Genomic DNA, 14,499 nt, shown 5'->3' on the forward strand with positions numbered 1-14,499 from the left:
CAAGTGCAGCGGATATTTTTTTCTCTCCCTCGCCTCTGTCGTCCGAGTACAGGTGACAGGTGCCACAGATTCTACGATATCAGGTCCGTAAGTGCACCCCGCTGGCTCGCCACGTTCTGTATGGTGTTGCCAAGACTGGGACCATGGCCATGCTTAGAATCCTGTGTATTTTTTTTAAAGAAAATGTTGGTGCTTAATTAACTGTTTTGTTGTTGAAAAGTCCCATGTTTTTTAGTTAGATAGATATCAGTCGGCGTGTTTGGCCGTTGGATCTTAATCCAAGGGCTGCACGTGAGAGAAGTGAAAGTGAAGATGGTATCTACATCAACTGAGGTTCATGTCATTTGCTTAAAAATCAGACGCCTAGAATATAATCGCACCCCATTTAACTACTTACAAAGTTAAACTAAACATCTTTTCATGGTTAAAAATATACATATTACATCAAGCAGCCTTGAAAACAAAAAATCCAACCAGGGTCTTTACATGAGCATATTGTCATTTATCTACAGCCGAGATTTTTCAACTCTGTATCTGATCAACTGCTTCTCTATATAGGTCAGTGAGGCCATCCATAGAAGCTCAGTCGGGTAACACAGAGAAACCCACTACCCAAAATGCACAAGAGTAAGATCGCTAGAGCTGAGAAGAAAAAAAACAGCACAAGGCAGAAGCAAATCGAGAGGAAGAACCGAAGAAGAAAGGGCCGGTTCAGGAGAAGGAAGAATTGGCTAAGCTAAAATTTCGGCTGTAGGCAAATTGAAAACAGCCGAGTGGCCATTAACAGAACCGTTTTTTCATTGTTTCTCCATGCTGGACAGCACGGAGTTACGCAACAAGCTGCGGATATATAGTCCACCAAAGACAAGTGGCAAGACATAACCAGCCAGCCTGCATCATGTTTGGCTCTCCCAAGTCCCATCGTCATAATAGGCTCTTGGAGTCCCTAAAAGTCCAAACATGATGTTGGCCTGTGGTCTCTTTACTACCCATATATGTCCGTGATATCGTAGTTTGGGGGTTCAAGGCAGTGAGTTGACCACCGACCGAACCGTGCGCCACCACTCAACTGGCCACTCATCTTCCACTCAATTCGTATGTACAATCCACTTTGTTCATGCATGTATGAAGTAGTACATGTGTGGTGAAATAAAGTAAAGTAACTGCATGCAGGGGTGCTGTGCATCACCGATATGATCGATATTATATTATCCAGCTTAATTAACAAGATAAAAGTATACGCGGCGACATGGTTAGCACTAGCACGAAGACGTGGACTGGAGCACGTGCATGCATGCATTTATATTAACAAGGGCGTTTGCAGGGATGGGAAATCCAACATGCAATGGCTCTCTTACCCCTTGTTCGGTGTTAGTGTATATTTGAGTCTTGTTTGATGTTATATTGTAATTTTTTAGTCACTAACGTTCACCCAAAACACTCAAAACCCCAAAACACTAGTGTTTTTCTAAGAAAAACACTAGTTTTTTTTCGTTTCATAAAGATTGGCACGGATTTGAACTAGTACTATGAGAAATGTTTTAATTTGGTACAAATGTTTTTGTGAGGAAAAACTAGAAATAATCCCTTCTAAACCCTTCCTACCAAACAACCCATTGGGTTGCTATTGCTAGTGTTTTTTAATTTGAAATGATACCTAAAAAACACCCTAAAAATTCTATTACCAAACAAGGCCTTAGGTTTTGTTAATTTTTCAGGGCAATGGCTAGATCTCTAAACCTTCCCAAGATTTAATTCGTCGGAGAGACAAGCATGCGCCTTTTTCTGTCCAAGCAAGATTAGCTAGTTGCTCAATTCGTTTCTTTAACTCTAGTAAGGAAAGTTCGTATTCCATCGTGGGCAGGGTACAGGGTACGTATTCGTATTCGGGGCTGGCCGACTTGCCGAGATTTTACCGATCTCCCTGAGATCTCCTAGGGTGGCACGTGGTTTCCCACTTCCCATCGGAAACTTGAGCTTGTTTCGGATGCACGGATTATTTCATGGACCAAAACAGGAAAAAAGACAAGACAAGCAACTAGCACGTGTGTGAGCATGCGACACATGCTCCCGAATAAGAGATCGAATTCATTCAGAAAAACAAAAGGCTCAAGTTCGAAGCCAAGAATTTCAGACGTGAACCAAAAACAAAAAAGAAACCAAGTGCTGAATCTTTTGCTCAAGTACTGCCGGGCCGCTGCTGGGCCGAAGGAGAGACCCAGGCAGACATCTAGTCCTGAAAGAAGCAGAAACTCAAAAAACGGAGGTTTGCCCCATCCTGCGCTGAATGGGCCTAACTTCTGTCAACTCCAGAATTAGACCAGTGCCGTTCTAAAAGGCCTGCCATCTTTTGGTAAAGAAAAAGGCCTGCCATCCTTAATCGTAATTAAAAAAAGAGGTGTACAAGAATTTCGGAAGGTGCTCTGTATTTATTGCCTGATCGGTGTGTGTACGTTATTGGATAACATGCCAAACGCTATTCTCACTGTTGCATAATGTACGTGGCACTGTTCGTGGCACAGGATTGGAATGAGAATCGAGAATGGCCAGCGGTATTGGATTCGTCACTACTGTATCGAGTGGAGGATCGCACTAGTATTGTTTCAAATCTTTCCAGAAAAGTATTTGTACTCCTATAAAATTTCAATGGATAATGCCATCTATTATTTCAACCTTTTCTATAGTACATTTTTTCTTACATTTGTATCTGCTGCAATAGACCGAGATGATAATGATCTTTTGTCACTAAAGTTGAAATGAAACTATTAGCAAGACGTATATGATAATACTCTCTCCGTCTGACTTTTATTTCATGTATGTAGACGTTTTTCATAGTTGGGCAAATTTGAGTTACTTAATATGGAACGGAACGGAGCGAGTAATTTTTTACTTTCACTAAATGACAGGTATTTGGCTAGTTGTTTAAAAAAAAAAATCGATGAGCTGCATTTCCCTTCAGTGCCATCGGCCATGCTTGCTACTAGTATGATGCTATAACCGGCAAAAGGTGCGCAACGGTCGTCTCGGACGCAATCAGATGATGATATCCATCCTTTTTTATTTTTTCTCACCCTCAAAAGAACCAAAGGGTGACCTGACCGGACCGACCAGTGCGTGGGCACTAGCAGTCCAGCACTCGTCAATCCACCGCACCTCATGAGCTTCAGCGAGTAATTTAACTTTGACCAAAGTGAGTGTCACTACTACGACTGTACTCCAGGATGCATTCATGCAGATAACACCCATGCCAGACTACTATACTTAAACAGCAGTCACAATCACATGCTTTTGGCTAGAGCAAAGCAAGGTTAAAGAGCAATGATAATAATAACCCCCTAACTTGGATTGGAATCTCAAAGCTGTCAACCTCTGCTCCTCCAGAAACCGGCAGATATTCCAGATTACGGAACAGTGGATCTAATAAAGAATAAACAACTGTAAACATCACGGTGGCAGCGGCTGCAGAAGACGGTTGCTTCTGGAAGAATTCTCCGGGATCAGAAGCGTTTCTTGGGAGAAAAACAATAATATCATCTTCTTGGCAAGGCTTCTTCAGAAGCAAGCAGCACATGGCAGGAAATCCAGGATCTCACCAGCACCTCGACCACGCCTTTCAGAGAAAATGACACTGGCAAACCTAAGGAAAGTTGCACCGACCTCTGATGAACTTTTCTAGCTTTTGTATATTCTCTCGAATGTGTTTCTAAACCATAAAGCAACCGTATAAAGTGGTTCCAATATTTTGCTGCTAAAATCGCTGTAGGACCAATGAGATGGAACTCAAATGTATCTCATTCAAGGTATGAATGTGGGGCACTAGAACTGTAGGGCTACTGGACAGCAGACGCAGCCATTTGATAATTCTAGGATGATCCTTGGGAGGAAATTTGAATAACAAAGCCCAAATCCTTGTAAATATTCAGAACCAGCTTAAGTAGGCAGAAAGTTGATATGAAAGCAGAGGCCAATGAGAAACCATTCGAATTTTTAGAGCAGCAGCAAGTTTTCCCCTAATTATTCAGAACCACCCTAAGCAAAACAAGAACAAGGTTTGGGAGCTTGCTACTCTGGCAAAGTGCAATGAACCAGAAGCAACAAGTTTACATCACAACACAGCAAAATGGATAAAAGGAAGAAGACTATTGGTCGAGGGAAAGTGGATTGCAACATAATCAACATTAGTAATATCTAAAAAGGAAGAACTTAAAGAATGCAGAGTAAATAATATAAGAATTGAATTAACCAAATGTAAGTGTGATACAAACAAAGGATGGAATAACACTCTTCTAAACTTATGCCTGACTGAATTTAACTGAACTGAACTCATGATTCTCTCTATACATCTCACATGTATCCCTGCGCCTACGATCCACTCCCAAATCATCCCTCTGTCTGTCCCTCTCAAACTCTTATTATTCACAACCCAATTAGCTTTCAATCTGCAGCCCAAATTCTTCCACCTCCAATCCCTTTCAACACTACAACATCACAAACTGTTTTGATGCGCAGAACCGGCAACGACAAACCATAATCAAGAAAAAGTTTTGCGCACCTCACTGCACGAAAGTAGCCATCAATCAAGAACACTAGCAGCTAAAGCATGACAATGACCACGTAAATTGTTGTCCAATGACGAGAGGTGAGGAGTGAGAGCTAAACCATGTATTTTCCTTCAAATATGCTTGTTCTTTCGGAGAATCCTATCACTGCCGTAAGGGCGGTGGGGGTGATCCATATTCTGCTCGGGAGACGGGTGGCAATGGGCCAGGGTAATAGGGTGGCGGCGGTGGCAATGCTGGTGTTGGACAGGCACAGGGCGGTGGTGGTGGGCAAGTTGGATGAGGATGCGGATGCGGGGCAGGAGGGGGCGGTGAATGGTGGTGGACAGGCGCGGGCGGCGGTGGTGAGTGGTGGTGGACTGGCGCAGGCGGCGGCGGTGAATGGTGGTGGACCGGCGCAGGCGGTGGTGGTGAGTGGTGGACCGGCGCCGGCGGCGGAGGCGATGGTGGAGGCGGCGATGGGGGTGGAGGTGAGGGGGGCGGTGATGGTGGGGGTGGAGAAGGTGGTGGTGGTGATGGAGAAGGTGGTGGTGGAGATGGCGAAGGCGGTGGAGGTGACGGCAGAGGCGGGGATGGTGGAGGCGGAGAAGGGGGAGGCGGAGATGGCGATGGAGGCGGCGGCGGAGGCACAGGCGGGACGAATGGCTTGCACTGGAACGCCGCGCAGTTGACGGGCGGGCGGGCGTAGAAGGCGGAGCACTGCTGCGGCGGCCGCTGTGCGGGGCGGTTCGGCAGGCAGTTCCTCCGGTCGCCGTCCCGGGGCACGACGCGCGCGCACGAGGGCGGCTTCCCCGTGAAGAAGTTGTAGGCGAAGGTGAAGTTCTTGAGCCGCGGCAGCGCGCACACGGCCTGCGGGATGGGTCCCGAGAGCAGGTTGTGCGCGACGTTCAGCTGCTCCACCTTCCTCAACCCGGCCACCTCGGGCGGCAGCGGGCCGGCGAGCCGGTTGTGGCTGACATCGAGCACCGTGAGCTCCCTTAAGCGGCCGATCTCCGGCGGCAGGCAGGAATCCAGCCCGTTGTTGATGAGCAAGATCTCGTTGAGGGTGCCGGACATGTTGGCGACGCTGGCCGGGAGGCAGCCGCCGAAGGTGTTGTGGGCGAGGACGACGACGGAGACGGGGGAGTTGCCGATGTTATCCGGGAGGTTGAAGCGGAACCGGTTGTGGTTGAGGAAGATGGCGTCGAGCGGCCTGTCGAAGAGCTTGCTGGGGACGACCCCCTCGAACTCGTTGAACCGGAGGTCGAGGAACCGGAGCGCGGGCATGGAGAGCACGACCTCCGGGAAGGGACCCACGAAGCGGTTGTTGCTGAGGTCGAGCTCGTGGAGGAGGCGGAGGCGGGCGAGGGCGCGCGGGAGCACGCCGCAGAAGCGGTTGGAGTTGAGGTGGAGCAGCGCGAGGTCGGAGAGGAGCCCCAGCTCCGGGGGCAGGTACCCCGCGATGTCGCCGTGGTTGAGGTCGATGCCCGCGACGGCGAGGCCGGCCGACGGGTCGGAGGGCGGCGACGCGCAGAAGACGCCTGTGTAGTTGCAGACCTCGGGCCCGGACCAGTCGGCGGTGAGGTTCCGCGGGTCGGAGAAGATGGCCCGCTGCTTCCACGTCTGCAGCGCCACGTAGGCCTCCCGGATGCGGCGGCTCGGGAACCGCCACGACGGATCCACCTCCACCGCCGCCGCTGACGCCATTACCCCTTCGCCGCCGCCTCCATCGCCGGAGAAATCCGCCGCCGCGCCGCAGCACAAGGCGGCGAGGGCGACGAGTAGCAGCAGGAGTAGCGCACCGCCCCTCATCTCATCTCCGGCGCAATGGCGAGCGAGATCCCCGTGCTGGTCGGTCGGTCTTCTCTTGGGGCTCACTCGAGAGGAGAGGAGTGGAGTACGGAGGAAGGGAGAGGAGGAAGAGGATGGATACAGCTAGCTATAAACGCGCACACAGCTCAACGCGTCCGAGGAGCGGACGAAAGAGAAGAGCCCTGGCAGTGGGGCCCGGGCTGTCGGTGGGGTCAAGCTGGTGCTTGCGCGTGGGAGGGGGTACGTGTACGTGTAGCAGAAGGGAACGGTGGGGCGCGCGGCGGCGGAGCCATTTATGGTGGGGCTGTGCTATGGGTCCCCCGCGTTTCTCTCTGGGTTCCTGACCGATGCAGGGTGAAAGGCGAGCGACACGGCGGAGTAAAAGCAGCATGTCTGAGAGAGAGAGAGAGAGGAAACTGCCCCCGCGTGGACACACTTCAAACTGCCCAAATACCGCGGCCTTGTTTTTTTTTCCGTAAACGTTTGGAGTAAACTATGTACGACGAAATAAGAAGAAAGCAACAAGTATAGAGGCACCGGTAGTGAAACACAACAAAAAAAAAACATGAAGATGCACTAGCGGATTGAGCATGGGGAGAGGAGGGGAACAACGGGTTAACATCCAGCAAGCAGTTTGTGTACCTCCGTGTGAGGTTTTGTGCCTCGCGACGGCATCTTGAACTCCTGACGGTAGTGGCGATCGGCGGCGTATGGAATATTGCTCTCCCCGCCTCAGCCCCGTCCACGGTGCACTCAATCATCTTATGTTCTCATCAATTGAGATGAGCATCTCATGCAAATACTCAAAAAACAATGAGGCTAGTGCAACTTGTGCAGCTCCGATCTTCTGAATTTTCATCACCAATGACATGGTTAAATATCAAGATACGGATGACGAATCTAACAAGTTTATTAGCAATCTTTGTCGTCGTTTTTTATTTCAGTTTTGTCGATCGTTTGTATTTTGTACTAGTATTATGTTTTTTAAATCAATAAAGCCAGATGTGTGTAAAAATTTAATAAGGAAACACTTTTCCTGTCAAAAAAGTTGAAGAAACAATATATTGGTACAATATTCTTTCTTTATTGCTTTACAAAAAAATAATATAGAAAATGAATCTGTACACTGCGCTGACTGATGATGGGAGGCTGCACAGTACCGTACCGGTCAAAAGGAGGATCAATCCAACGTCTCAGAACAACCACATTAAAAAATCCGTGAATCTAACGACCTATCCACTGGATTTCGCATTTGTTTAACCTGCACAGCTGCTGCTGTTCTCCCTCTCACCTGGGACTGAAACATAATCGTGCTAGATTGACCATTTTACCCTCTGATCCGCTTTCGGCTCGACAGCAGGGTGTTACGGTCATTTTGGTCACGTCGTGGTCCATTGCGAGAGAATGGCCGAGATAGCACGGCACCCGGTCCATGTGCAGGGAGGGCTCTGGGGGCCCATACTGTAGGCCACGTGGGCCGCGGCCCGGATGACACGTCGGCGTCGAGGCGCCTTTACGCGCTGCTGCCGCGCCGCGCCTCCGTCCGCCCGTGAGTGGGCCCGGCCGGAGATGGAATAGTACTACGTACCGGAGTTTAATTAGGCAGATTCGTAGGTCTCTCGTCCTGTGGTTGGCGAATTAACGAGGGCGTTTGAATGCGTGATTAAATAACGAGCACGGCACCTATATGTTTACGAGATTCCAAACCCAAACCCAAACCCAAACCACAGGTCGATGGATTCAGTATTGAGAGTGCAGTATATATGCATGCATGTGGATGCCTAGCTAAACAAAGTCGTGGTCGTTGAGAACTTGAAACCTTAAATTCAAGCCCCAAATTTCGTCTAGTTACGGAGAGTAGCATGTTACCGCTAGCTGACGACACACTGCACTGTGTCCTTGCTGACCATGAATCACTGAAATGGAGCTGAGCTATGCGTGTCGGAGGGCGGATGAGAGCTCGCCTGAGCCACTGCTGGTCCACCCTGACAGCGCAGGCTGGCTAAACGAGAGAAACTTTCTACGTATTCTCTAGCCGGAACGTATCTACTCCTAGCTAGCCTACGACTTACGTACCCCTACACCCGGCCAGCCGGGGTACTTGCATCATATCCCATTTTACGGGCGCCGCTACTAGCGCTAGACGTACGTACACGTATACGCACGGCGTGCTTAATTTCCGATCGTCAATGAGACATCGATCTCTAGCTGCAAATGCGGGCTTGCATTTAAACCAGAGGATGAAACCAGCTACGGCCTGCAAACAAAGGTACCGGGGTAGTAGTAGTAGTAGTACGGGGTAATGTTAAGTACACGGTCAGAGGGTGTTGTGATTTGTGAACCACGTACACCGTAAAATTATTGGGCTATCTCGAAAGCGACTGAGAATCAACTTTTTCTAAATCATGGCCAAGAATCATCCACTTTAGACATTGGGATTCAGACTGAAAATTGATTATTTTTCAGTAGTGTTCTGAGCTCCGATATCGTCATGTCGGCACTCGGAAAAAAGAGATAAGAAGCTCCACATCAGAACAAACCCCGCCGCATCGTGCGCCGCCGGCGCCCGCGGCGTCGACGTCGACGGGGCAACGGAATTGGGGGACACGCGTCCAGTGAGAGGCAAGGACGAGCGTGCATCTGCATGGATGGATCATGGATGAAGGTTGGAAGGGACTAGCGATCCCTTTCGGTCGATTATAACGGGCCGGGCCAGCACAGCGTGGGCCACGCTTCCGGCCGAGCGGAGCAGAGAGCAGGATCACAGCCTCACAGGCTCACAGGTGCTGTCCGGCTCCAGCTCCAGCTCCACCTCCACCTCCAACTGCTCGAGCTCTCCCAAACGAATCACTCCTGGGATAGCCAGCAGGAGGTCCATCCATGGCAGTAGCTAGCCACAGCACAACAGGCACAAGTGGATCTGTTCCCACAGAAATAGACACAAGTGAAAGCAGTTAGGAGTAGTACTTAGCAGTACCTCTTTTGTGTCCGTCTTGGTCGCGTGGCTGGAGTTGCCCTCATTTTGACTCCGCGTTCCAGATATCGGAATAACATGGCGTCACTTTGGTCAGAGAAGTGGGGCGTACTGTGCATACACCACTGAATTTCGACAGAATTGACTCAAAACACAAAGAAATTTGAAAAATGGACTCCTGACGAAACCATTTCACAGAACTGACCCTTCCGTGTAGCGCCCGCATACCGGGCGTTAGACCTGAAGTATAACGCCTTGTGATCGGGCGTTAAACAGGTGACAGCGTGGCGTGCTTGTCCAGCGTGGCGACGCCGGGGACCCACGGCAAGCCATTATAGCGCCTCGTTCACGGGCGCTATATTGATACTTTAGCGCCTTCACACCAGGCGCTATACCCCCCCGCACTAAAGCGGCTGAACCGCTCGGGCCAGAGGCTCACGCACAGAAGGGTTCCCCTCTCGTTAGAACACAGCGGCGGCGGCGGCGATTCCCCTCCAAATCTCTCCCCCGATTCGTCCCAATCTCCGTGGATTCCGGTGGCATTTGCCCCCCCCCCCCCCCAAGTATTCTCCTTCGATCCTCTCTGTTTCCTCCTTCTTTTGTCCCCTGATTCGCTCTACATTTAGGGTTCCTGATTAGAACAACTTTATAACAATGCACGATTAGACACTGATTAGAACAGCGATTTTCGTAGGAGCTTGCGCAACTGATTAGAACACGGTTGTAGAGCGCGTTATGTGTTCTTGATCATAAGAGTGCACGATTAGACCATAACACCTAATGTAGCAACTTGCTTGTGGGAATTTGGTAACTTAGCGCTGCAATTTCAGTAATTATATCCGCACCCTGCCCTTGAGTAGCACACAATTGGAGAAAAGTTTGTTGGATAGGACATGGGGAGCTGTACTAGTGTAGAAATGTCAGATTTTGAATGGAACTGAAGTGGTGAGAGAAAGAAAGGGTCTGCCATTTGAGCACCTCTACCTTCCGGGAACTATTGCCAATGATTTCTGAGATAATATAGTTTTTAATGGTTCTGTTAATTATTTACTTATGACATAAAATTAATGGTGGCTGTAGAAAAGCAAGTTTGTAGGTCATGTTGGCATGTGTAGTTCCAACAGCTGCTGTTATGCCATGCCCTTTAATTCAAGATCGACATGAAAAATGTCTTGTAACATGTGTATGTGCATCACAATTTGCTACTGTTGCATTCAATGTCATAATGCCAATATATTTTGACAACAAAGCTAGGTTTTCTGGGAATGTGGCCGGCCGGTAGTTGCTTGTTTTGTATGAAGAAAAAACTTATTGCTCAAATACCTTGATATGTTATACGAAATTGTATTGTTTAGGATGACAAGACCTCAGAAAGTATGCTCTTTTCCATGCATGTGGGATGGTTGTTATAATCAATAATTTTGTGTTAATTGTTAGAACTAGTTCTTAGGCATGGCTGGTTTGGATTGTTCCTTGGATGGTCGTGTTCAATTCATGATATGCCTTAATTGGAACATGTAGAATGGCGCTCCTAATGGATCACTACGATATGGCTCACCGTGGGCGTTTGCTACGGGATGAAGAAATGGTAATGAGCATTTACATGTTTCTTTTTTTTTTTGTCACCATTCATGTTCCAAATGTGTAAGTGAGACGATCGTAACTTTAATTGCTTTTGTACTTGTTTTGTAGGATCTTGGATCCCTCAAGCTTCGGTCTCACAGTGCCTCCTCAGGTGCCATGTCTTACGATGAGCGGTACACACCGTTCATCTTGAGGACATGGCTCCTTCCGCTCATCCATATGGTGACCCGGTCGACACCAGCCATGAACGCTTGTGCAATCACCGCCCTTGTCGACCGGTGGAGGCCTGAGACCCACACTTTTCACCTCCGGACCGGTGAGATGACTGTCACTCTTCAGGACGTGTCCATGATCCTGGCACTCCCCATCGGCGGGGAACTAGTGTGTATCAACACGGCCTCTTCGGGATGGCGCTAGCAGATGGCGGATCTCATTGGTCGGGCACCAAAGGCCCCTGAGGACCCCGCTAACGACAGAGTGCCAGCGGGAGCAACGTACACTTGGATAGTTGAGAACTTCTCCGAGTGCCCCGAGGATGCTGCCATCGAGGTGGTTGAGCATTACGCACGAGTATACGTGTGGTATGTCATCACACGCACTCTCTTTGCTGACGGGGGTGGCAGGACAGCTCAATGGCATTGGCTGAAGGCCTTGACCGTATGGGACTCCAATTGGAGCTGGGGCACAACTGCACTTGCCTACCTTTACCAGCAGGTAATTAATATTTCATTGTTGTTTCTATGTGCAATGACCTTTGATGACATGTCTTAATTTATTTCCTGATTGCCTCTTGTTTTAGTAGGACGATGCTTGTCGTAGGAGCAAACCTGACAGCGGCATAGGTGGTCCATTGCTTCTACTGTCTGTCTGGAGCTGGGAACGCTTCCCCGTTGGACGCCCGGAAACGTTGGCATTCAACGATTGGGACGATGAAGAAGACCCGCTGCGGAGACCCACTTGGGCTTACAGGTGGGACCGTACGAGAGAAAACTGGAACGGCACTAAACTTTTGTACAAGCAGTACACGAACGAGTTCGACACTTTAACCCCTGAGCAGGTAAATATTGTTATTGCAGAAAATTATTATGATTTCCGTGCTCTATGCTAACTAAACATTGCGATGCTTGTGATATGTTTAAGGTGGAATGGCAGCCATATGGTAGTGGGGACGATTTCAGAATCCCATTCGATTATGAGCTAAACCCGAAGTGCTTGGAAGAAAGACATCTGTGGTTGATGCGATGTCCAATGATATGATTGTGGGCGGTTGAACTTCATCAACCACAGCGTGTGATGCAACAGTTTGGGTTGTTCCAGACGAATCCCCCAAAGTGGAAGGACACAAACATACAGCTGCATGAGTAAGTTTTTGTTGTTCTCGTTAAGCTTTCCGATGTTACCTTTTCACCGCTATGATATGGTGCCTTCCAAATATTTGTAGGCTTGATAGGAAAAAACAGAAGAGCAAACAAAACTGGCCTAAGGAACATAGGGTGCATGTGGACAAGTTCAAAAGGTGCTTGGCCAAGATGGAGAATGGTGAAGGAACGCCCCAACGGCCGGCAAATCCCGATGCATTTAACAACTACCTTCGTTGGTATCTTGAGAACACTAGAGCGGAGATTTGCCGGCCCGCATACAGCCATGAGATTTTGGAAGAGTACAACCTATTCGACGAGGCTGCAAACGCGGAGTACAACAGGCTTGTAAAGGATGGGAGGCAAACATCATATGCGAATGTCTTGCACTTTGTGGTAACTGTGTTATGCTTCTCCAGTCTTTTGTGTATTTCCAATATTTTGTTGTTACACATTAATATTTTCCTCATTTCAGCGTGATGAGATCAGGAAGGACGCCGACAGAACCGAGATAGTTCTCGATGAAACTCCTCACGGGAAAAAGGGGGAGAGTGCACTAAGGAAGTTTATGAAGGTGCATGCTTCTCTAGTCTTTTGTATTTGCATATATGTGAACCGAGAAATCAATTTTTCATTTCTGAACAATACAGCGGCAAGGCAATAGGCTACGACGGTTAGCCAACCTGATAAGAGGTTGCCGTGACCGCGAGATGTCATCGTCAGCACTCTCTAGTTCATCTTCACCCACTGATGCTAAGGAAGATGTTCAAGATGACTTGTCCAATGAGGTTTGAATTGTGCTTACATTAATGCAATTGGGTTTGAATTCTGCTTTGTGCTCACATTGTGCTTGCATTTATGCAATTGTCATGGCAATCGAATGCAGGAAGGACGATCTGTGGATGACGACACCACATTAGGTGATTATCAACGTTCAATCCCTAAGCAGCAGTGTGGAAACAAGGGAAAGGGACCCCACATATTTACACCATTGGATTATTCGACGAAAAAGAAGAAGGTGGCCGTTCATTCCGATGGTGAAGATGAGGAAGCTACTTTCAGCTCAAGGAGACGGATGAGGGGCATCTCCGAAGAAGAGCAAGAAGGAGAGGAAGAGGAAGAGGTACATGAAGATGATGAAGACGCGGAACCACCCCGACGGAGGAAGAAGTTGGCTTCGAAGAGAGGAAGAGGGTCTAGGAAGTAGATGTGTTTTTACATAACTGTCATGCTTCTCGTTGGTGCTACTTGTTGAACTATTATAACTCTATTTCGTGTGCTCTCAGACTAGTTGAATATAAGTCTACTTTTGTTGCTCTGGTGCTAAGCTAGTAGAACTGTGCATGTGAACGATGAATTGTGTATTACAGCTGTTATGTGAACTGTGAACTGTGTATTACAGATGTTTATGTGAACTGTGTATTACAGCTATTAGAACTGTTATGGTAGACCTGTTCTATGTAAAATTAATAGGTATAGCGCCCAGGCTCCCGGCGCTATCATGGAGGTGTAGCGCCCAAGCCCTGGGCGCTACACACTGACTTGGAGAAATTTCGGCCCCAAAACGGTACTAGAGCCTTTTGTTGCCTAAAATTAATATGTATAGCGCCCAGGCGCCAGGCGCTAACATGGAGGTGTAGCGCCCGCTCTCTTGGCGCTACACACTGACTTGGAGAAATTTCGGCCCCAAAACGGTACTGGAGCCTTCTGTTGCCTAAAATTAATATGTGTAGCGCCCAGGCGCCAGGTGCTAACATTAGGTGAAGCGCCCGCTCTCTTGGCGCTACACATTGACTTGGAGAAATTTCGTCCCCAAAACGGTACTAGAGCCTTCTGTTGCCTAAAATTAATATGTATAGCGCCCAGGCTCCAGGCGCTAACATGGAGGTGTAGAGCCCGCTCTCTTGGCGCTACACACTGAGTTGGAGAAATTTCGGCCCCAAAACGGTACTGGAGCCTTCTTTTGCCTAAAATTAATATGTATAGCGCCCAGGCGCTAGGCGCTAACATGGAGGTGTAGCGCCCGCTCTCTTGGCGCTACACACTGACTTGGAGAAATTTCGGCCCCAAAACGGTACTGGAGCCTTCTGTTGCCTAAAATTAATATGTATAGCACCCAGGCGCCAGGCGCTATCGTGGAGGTGTAGCGCCCGCTCCCTTGGCGCTACACACTGACTTGGAGAAATTTCCGCCCCAAAACGGTACTGGAGCCTTCTGTTGCCTAAAATTAATA

The 14,499-nt window shown here is 48.6% G+C and overlaps 1 protein-coding gene and 1 pseudogene across 1 annotated transcript; one reads left to right on the forward strand and one right to left on the reverse strand.

Moving 5' to 3' along the window:
• Positions 1-4,211: 4,211 nt before the first annotated feature.
• On the reverse strand, positions 4,212-6,498 carry LOC100826330 (leucine-rich repeat extensin-like protein 3). The gene is made up of 2 exons (XM_014897983.2): positions 4,660-6,498; positions 4,212-4,556 (listed from the first exon to the last, which is right to left on the reverse strand). Exon 1 carries the CDS (start codon positions 6,348-6,350, stop codon positions 4,704-4,706), a length of 1,647 nt encoding a protein of 548 aa, XP_014753469.1. The 5' UTR covers positions 6,351-6,498; the 3' UTR covers positions 4,212-4,556; positions 4,660-4,703.
• Positions 6,499-10,846: 4,348 nt separating this feature from the next.
• Positions 10,847-13,680, forward strand: LOC100826641 (annotated as a pseudogene).
• The last annotated feature ends 819 nt before the right edge of the window (positions 13,681-14,499 follow it).

The sequence above is a fragment of the Brachypodium distachyon genome, chromosome 2, assembly GCF_000005505.3.
Source record: "Brachypodium distachyon strain Bd21 chromosome 2, Brachypodium_distachyon_v3.0, whole genome shotgun sequence".
In the NCBI taxonomy this organism is placed as follows: Eukaryota; Viridiplantae; Streptophyta; class Magnoliopsida; order Poales; family Poaceae; genus Brachypodium; species Brachypodium distachyon.

Coding starts and splice junctions, on each gene's coding strand:
- LOC100826330 (XM_014897983.2), bottom strand. CDS start 6,350: ATGAGGGGCGGTGCGCTACTCCTGCTGCTACTCGTCGCCCTCGCCGCC.